Raw genomic sequence first — 7500 nt, forward strand, 5'->3', positions numbered from 1 at the left:
ACAAAGAAACTCTATCCAAACATAGGATAAAGAAAAAAAGGACAAAAAAGCAACAAGAAATAAAATGAAATAAAATGATGTAAATGAAACCCGGAAATGTGTATAAGTCGCCCTTACGTTTCTTCTGTCTCTTATTTGTCAACTTTTAATACAAATTTTCACTCTCTGTGGTATTAAAGAAAAAGGCAAAAAACGAAAGAAAAAAAAATATATGTATATATATATATATATAAATAATATATATAAATAAACGTAAATGTATCGAATCCCTTCTGGCACGTTTTTCTATTTACGAATAATCTTTTAATAGAAACGTGTGTAATTGTTACCACTTGTGTCACATTCATAAAAAAAAAAAAAAAAAAAAAAAAAAAAAAAAAAGTAATAACAATAATAATAATAATAATAAATTATTCATAATAAAAAATGATTAATAATAAAAATAATAATAAGAAGAGTAATAACAATAACAATAATGATGATAACAATAATAACGATGAATGAAAATAACGATGATTAATAATAATCAAAATAATAATAATAATAATAATAATAATAATGATAAATGAAGAAAATGAATAAATAAATAAATAATAAAACTTACCCCTTGCGTTTCTTTTTTATCCTAACAGAAGACGTTGTTGATACATCACTGTCATCGTCATTCTCCTCAGAATGTGGCTCGTCGTAACGTACAACAACAGTGCCAGCAGCAGTCGTATTAGTTCGTTTGTTCGCGTCGGCATGACCATTGCTATCATCCTCGTCCTCGGCTTCTGGATTTGCGACGAGCGAGTACATCGACGAAAATATACTCTATCAGTGAATAAAAGTTTGACGTCGGCCGGTATTACTGGACGACATCATCGTACTTCCTACCCTTTTGTTATACCTTAAGAGGGAGTACTACTTCACCCTCTTTCTCTCTCTCTCTCTCTATCTCTCTCTTTTTCTCTAACACACATTCTATTCGTCCTCTTTTTTCCGATTAACCTACTATTCTTTCCTTTCGTATAAATGTATGTATGTTGTATATATATATATATATATCATCGATGAAATTCGAATCTGTTTCGAGAGAGACAGAAAGAAAGAAAGAAAGAAAGAAAGAAAGAAAGAAAGAAAGGAAAAATGTTCAACGAAAAAATTCCTTCCTCTTTGATCAGGTAACCGCGGCACAATTAGCTTTATCGCTTTATATACACGCACACAATTATATGCCAGCCTATATATACGCGTACGTACGTAAACACAGGCGCGTACCCACACAGGTACGTCGAATTGATACGCCCGTTCGTTCGTTCATCTGTTCACCCACCTCCCACTTACTACCACCACCACCACTATCACTACCTCCACCACCCTTTCACCTAACCCAACCTCCCTTTTGCCAAACGATGCGCGGTTAACTTCACCCTTCTTACCTCTCTAATCCTCGTCCTCCAACTACTCCTTCCACCACCACCACCACCACCATCACCACCACCACCACCACCACCACCTAACCACCCACCCGTACACTAGCGTGGCTCGAGCCAGACTGGATGATATTTTGAAGCTCACTCTGCTGCCACTACTAGCGACACCTTGCGGCTAACTTTGGTAACACGTAGATGTATTACGTTCTTATCGTACGTATTTTTGTGTATGTATATATATGTATTACGTGCGCATATGATATGTACGTGTGTATGTGTGTCTCGAGTGTTGGTGTGTGTGTGTGTGTGTGTGTGTGTGGTGTGTGTGTGTGTGTGGAGTCCGTTATATATATTATTTCCTCTTCTACGTATTTCCTAACGTTTCAATCATGAATATCGACACGTTCGTTATCTTATAGATACGTTAAATAACCAAAAATTCTTTTCCTTTCGATTTGCTTTTTCAAAAAAGAACAAAAGAAAAAAAAAAAGAAGAAGAAAAAGAAAATCTAACGATCATTGAAAAATCAATTAATAGACACGTCAAATTTTATTCCAACGTTAATATAAATGATACCTTCGTAAGGAATGTATCATATAAATGAAAAATTTATAATAACTAAATGTCGAAAATCTTTATCGAAATTCTTCAATAATTTTTTTCTTTCTTTCTTCTTTTTTCTTTTTTTGTTTTTTTTTTTTTTTTTGTTGTTTTGTTTTTTCTTTTCAAAACAATAACCACGTATATTAAAAATCCAATTATATTTAATTGATTCTAATGTGACGCAACCGTTCCTGAACAGAAAAACAAAAAAACTTTATGTTAATTCTTTTCGTAAGTTCGTTCATGGTCTCGACAAATCGTACGAACTAACAAAAAGAAAAATGAACTACGACGCTTCGACGATCGTCCATTTTTAAAAATTGTTCGCTTGATCGTCCAACGAGAAGAGAAAAAGAAAAATAAAATAAAGAATCATTCCTGTCTTTTTTTTTTTTTTTTTCTTTTTTTTTTAACGCGATCGATTCCTCATAGTCGAGGGGTCCTGAGATCGTTAGGCACGTACCTGAACAAAGCAGGTCCCTTGGGGTATGTTCACATGGGAAGCAATGGTGCTTCGATCGATGCACTCACCACGCACATATTTGCACACATACAAACAGAGGACAACTCACACATATACAAAAACAAAATGAGCAGGACAAACAATTATAATTTACTCGCCAAAAAAAAAAAAAAGAAAGAAAGAAACAACGAAACGAACGGCGGGAAAAAAATTAATTCTTTTCTTTTCTTAAATAAACAATAGAAAAAAAAATAAAAAATATATATACACGTGCGTGCATGTGTGTGTGTGTGTGTGTGTGTGTGTGTGTATAATAAATTTAATGTATAAAATTTTAAAATCTAAAAAAAGAACGAAACGTTTATTACTTTTCTATGCATTGAAAGTTTAACTTTGTAATAATTTTATGATCGACGACAAGATGAGAAGAAGGTTAAATCCAAGGTGACCGAGGAGAAGGTTAAATCCAAGGTGACCTTGCAATTCTTCATATCGTTCGAATCGACAAAACATATCTATTATATTATTTCTCATATCTTTTGAATTATCTAATAATACGAATTTGTAATGCGCAACGATCGCGATTATTATTATTATTATTATTATTATCATTATTATACTATGGAAATCTAAATTATGAACATACATACATACATATATATATATATATATATATATATATATATATATGTATGTATGTATGTATGTACGTATGTACGTATGTATGATGCACGTACGTATATATGTGTGTATATGTAAATAATCGATTGTGACATACAAGAGTCGATAACAGGTTAACGTTAACAAGTATATCAGAGTAATCTACGGAATTTATACTTGTGTATTGCTCTAGTTGGAAACCAGCCAAGAACGAACATGACTGTGTGTTCCTTCTTCTCCACCTTCTTCTTCTTCTTTTAGTTGTTTGAATGTGTGGCCGCGACCTTGAGGTCGAAGACGCCTGTTACCAACTACGTGAAGTTAGCTCTAACGAAAATTACAGGTGAATTCTTTAGACCACTTATTGTATATATATATATATATATATATATACATATATATTAGTTGTATATATTCATCATATAAACGTTTTCACGATATTCATTGTTTCGTCGATGCTAATCGATATAAACAATGTATGTAATTATGTTATTTAATGTACATCGACATTTTCTTCTTTTTCTTTTTTTTTTCTTCTTTTTTTTCTTTTCCCTTTTTCTTTTTGTAGAAACAAACTTTTCTTTTATATATTACGTACGACGATACGATTCAAATGCGATAATTAAGTGAAAGAAAAAAATAACAAAGTAAATAAAAAAAAAAGAAAATTAATATCACTCTCAAGCTCCTGATACTTTTTTTTCTTCATCGATCTTAAGGATGATTCTCAAAGAAAAAAAAAAAAAAAAAAAAAAAAAGAAAAAAAAGAAAAAGAAAAAGGAAAAAAAAAGAAAAGAGAAAATAAAAAAAAAAGAAAGAAAGAAAAAAATGGAAGAAGAAAGATCAAAATGGTTAATACATGATATAGTAAATGAAACATGTGCCTATGTATAATAATTCTTTTTTATTATACAATCAGGTGTGTGAAAACAAAAGATTATGCGAATACGACGAATAAAGTATAGGCCTTAAAAATATCGTTTCACGTGTGTGTATATATATGTATATTACGATTGATTTATTATATCTATATTATATATATATATATATATATATATATATATATATATATATATATATATATATTGAGAACACACTCTCGTCTTATATATTTATATATCATTATTATACATTTCTATAATATATCATCTATATACACTTTTCTTTTTATTACAAAGTGTCGTATATAAAAAATACATTTTTCTTGATAAATCGGCTAAACGGCCGCCATGACAGAGAATGAGCAGAGAGAAAAAGAAACGGAGAAAGAGAAAGAAAGAGAATTATAGAGATTACGAATTATTGCTGCGATGATATTTCAAAAGTCGTTACTTCGTTAAAATTTTATAAAATAATTTATTTTATGAAGGACAACATTAAAAAAAAGAAAAAAAAATAAGGAAACGTAAGGTCGAAGGAACCTCTTCCTTTTGTGCTGAAATACGAAAGGTTTATATGATAAAAAAAAAGAGAGAGAGAGAAAGAGAGAATGCAAAAGAAATTCTCAAGAAAAAAAAATAAATAAATAATTAAAATCACAAGATCAAATAGTCGAATGAAGATAAAAGGATAAAGAAATATATATATATATATATTATTTGTCTTTCTTTGTCATCTTTTCCTCTTTCTCTTCATTTTCTTTTTTACCGATCAATAAATCCATATCTTCGGATATTTTCGACGGTGCATCGTCATGTTTGCCCGACGATTTCTTATCGTTACATTTTCTTCCCTTCTCAGAGATTTTTACCTCTCCTATTTCCGTCATCATCGCTTCCTCTTCTTTCTCACATTTTTTCCCCTTTCCATCTTCCTTATCCTTCTTCATTTCCTTCTCATTCATTTCCTCCTTCACCTCCTCGTCTAATTCCGAAAGATAATCTTCATAATTGATCTCATCGCCATTTTCTATCTTCTTCAATTCTTGCTTCAACATTTCCAAACATTCTCTACGTTCCAACCATTTCTTCGTAATGTCGACATTTTGCTCTTCCGTACTCTCTCCGTCCAATATCATCGTTTTCTCCTTCTCTTCGCATTCGAGTATATATTTTTCATAACTGTCCACCTTAGAATAAAAAGCAAAAGAATATAAGTAAAAAAATAAATGAAGATAATTTTCATCTTTCGTTTCGTATTATTTTCGAAAAAAAAAAAAAAAAGAAAAAAGAAAGAGAATAACGAACAAAAAGAAATAAAGGAAAAGAAAAAAGAAAGAAAAATATTATCTTCTGTTATATAATAATAATAAAAAGAAAAAAAATATTTTTTAGAAAAAAGAAATGAATAAAATCAAATTGTTAATTGTAAGAAATAAAATGTCGAGTAGAAACATTGCATCTATGATATTTCTCGTGTTATCATATGATGGTAATAGATAAAGTGGTACACGGTCGGTAATATTACCGACTCAACTCACTTTTCTATTATCATCAGAGAAAAAGGACATAACGTGAACGGAATACGAGTGAAATTAAATCATTACAATAAAAAGTTGACAAGCGTAATTACGTCCTATTATGGAAAAAAAAAAAATTATTGTAAAGAAGAAAGGAAAAAAAAAAGTTTTTTTTTTTCAAATCAAGAAGAATTAAAATTCTTCTCTTGTCAATAATAAGAAACAAAGTATAAACATTGAATAAAACATTATTCGCATTCGTGGAATTTAATATTCGCTCGTCGTTGTTATACGACGTCAATGGATAAAACAGTATGAAGAACGACATTACCGACCGATTACAAAGTAACAATTCCTTCCGCCAGTCGGCACTTCGAAGCTTATGACTCGCGGGGGCGAGATTAAAAAAAGAAAAAAAAAAAAAAAAAAAAGGAAAAAGAAAAAAAAATTACATACCTTATCTTGCAACATTTGTTGTACGTTGTTTTGTTTCTTCAAATGCCGAGGAAGCCAAAAGCATGCCTGAAGTAGTCTCAAGAAAATCCAGACTGCTCCGGCTAATGCCAAATAGGAGAAAGCGGTGTACACCATATTTGAAAAATCCAAAGTGATTTGTTGACGCTTCATGATGACAGCCGAAGATCGTTATAAGAAAACAAATCTGTAAATCAATGTTTTTTTCCTTTTCTTTTCTTCTCTTCTATTTTTTTTTTTTTTTTTTACAATCTCGAACACAAATGACGCACGTATGTCTTAATAATAATGTCCCTTGTTTAATAAGGTCATTACGAAAAGATTATATAGATAGGAATATACATACATATGTACATACGTATGTACATATGTATGTAATTTATGTATATAACTAAATCGATTATATGTTATCCATTAATATTATAGTGAACGTTGTGAACATATCGATTATGTTTTGTATGATACACACAGAATATACTTGCGTAATAATTAATGCATCTATACTATTGCAGGTTTACTGAGGAAGACACGTAAAAAGTACTTACATATAATATTTGTAATTCCTTTCTTATATGCGTACTTCTGTACCCTATACTTATTTAATTATCTTCAGAAATCAATGCTTTTCCATTTATGATGCCAGGGAGGTGTGGGGTGAGGGATGGGGCGATGTGATTGATCAGGCAGTGTAAAGACCCGTGCGTTTATTCAGAAAAAAAAAAAAAAAAAAAAAGAAGATCATCATTATTATGATAATTCATAAATTGATCGATTTAAATAGTGTTACGTACACGTATTGTGTATTGTAAATGTGTTTTATAGAGAAAGGAAATGTTATAAAAAAAAAAAAAAAAAAAAAAAAAACAAAACAAAACAAAAAAGAAACAAAAAGAAAGAAAAAAGACAGGAAAGGAAAAAGAAAGAAAAAAAAAAAAAGTAAGAAAGAGAAAAAACGAGCGATAGAAAGATTCAACGAACAGCCAACTGTTCTTTACTCACCCACATATCGTTAAACACAAATCGATGCTGACACACATTTTCTTGTACGACGTAATGTATGTCGCGCGTATCTCGTCGGAAGATGAAATTATGTAAATAAAATTATAATAAACATGTTATATTAATTTCGATCTATTCGATTGGACGTATAATTTATTTGACGTATTTGTATTTGTATGTGTTTATGTGTTTATGATGAAATGATTGAAATGATAAATCGAAAAAAATTATTTGTTTATCGAAACTTACGTACAATTTTCAATTTCGATTTAATTACCGTTCATGCGAATATATCGGGAGTAGTAAAAAAAAATGGAAAAGAAAAAAAGAAATAGAAAAAAGATATATATAAATATATATGTATATATATATATATATATATTAATAAAATAAATAAAGAAATAAATTAATTAATCAATCAATTGATATTGATCTATCATAATTATTAACGGTGGAATAAAAATTAATAGGAGGAAGAAGAGAG

General features: G+C 29.8%; 2 protein-coding genes and 1 long non-coding RNA gene across 13 annotated transcripts in view; 1 reads left to right on the plus strand and 2 right to left on the minus strand.

Annotated features, from left to right (window-relative positions):
• Positions 1-1530, minus strand: part of LOC124952812 — a 10362-nt gene extending 8832 nt beyond the window's left edge. For 2 of the 5 annotated variants that reach the window (XM_047503252.1, XM_047503249.1), the window contains exons 1-2: positions 1246-1418; positions 605-776 (exon numbers count right to left, since the gene is read on the minus strand). In XM_047503252.1, coding sequence (XP_047359208.1) covers positions 605-776; positions 1246-1306 — 233 coding nt within the window. In that variant the 5' untranslated portion in view covers positions 1307-1418. The other 3 variants (XR_007102010.1, XM_047503251.1, XM_047503250.1) reach the window with 3 other exon arrangements.
• Positions 1531-3196: 1666 nt separating this feature from the next.
• On the plus strand, positions 3197-7156 carry LOC124952927. The gene is made up of 3 exons (XR_007102057.1): positions 3197-3488; positions 6530-6554; positions 6631-7156. It is a non-coding gene; the product is annotated as an uncharacterized LOC124952927 (long non-coding RNA).
• The window catches only part of LOC124952926, a 4894-nt gene continuing 1634 nt past the window's right edge, over positions 4241-7500 (minus strand). For 2 of the 7 annotated variants that reach the window (XM_047503565.1, XM_047503564.1), the window contains 2 exons: positions 6000-6204; positions 4241-5213 (listed from right to left, as the gene is read on the minus strand). In XM_047503565.1, the coding sequence (XP_047359521.1) occupies positions 4740-5213; positions 6000-6170 (645 nt within the window). In that variant the 5' untranslated portion in view covers positions 6171-6204 and the 3' untranslated portion in view covers positions 4241-4739. Of the gene's footprint in view, positions 5214-5999; positions 6205-6562; positions 6625-7016; positions 7230-7500 lie in introns of those variants that run through there. The other 5 variants (XM_047503569.1, XM_047503568.1, XM_047503567.1 and 2 more) reach the window with 4 other exon arrangements.

The sequence above is a fragment of the Vespa velutina genome, chromosome 11, assembly GCF_912470025.1.
Source record: "Vespa velutina chromosome 11, iVesVel2.1, whole genome shotgun sequence".
Taxonomy (NCBI): Eukaryota; Metazoa; Arthropoda; class Insecta; order Hymenoptera; family Vespidae; genus Vespa; species Vespa velutina.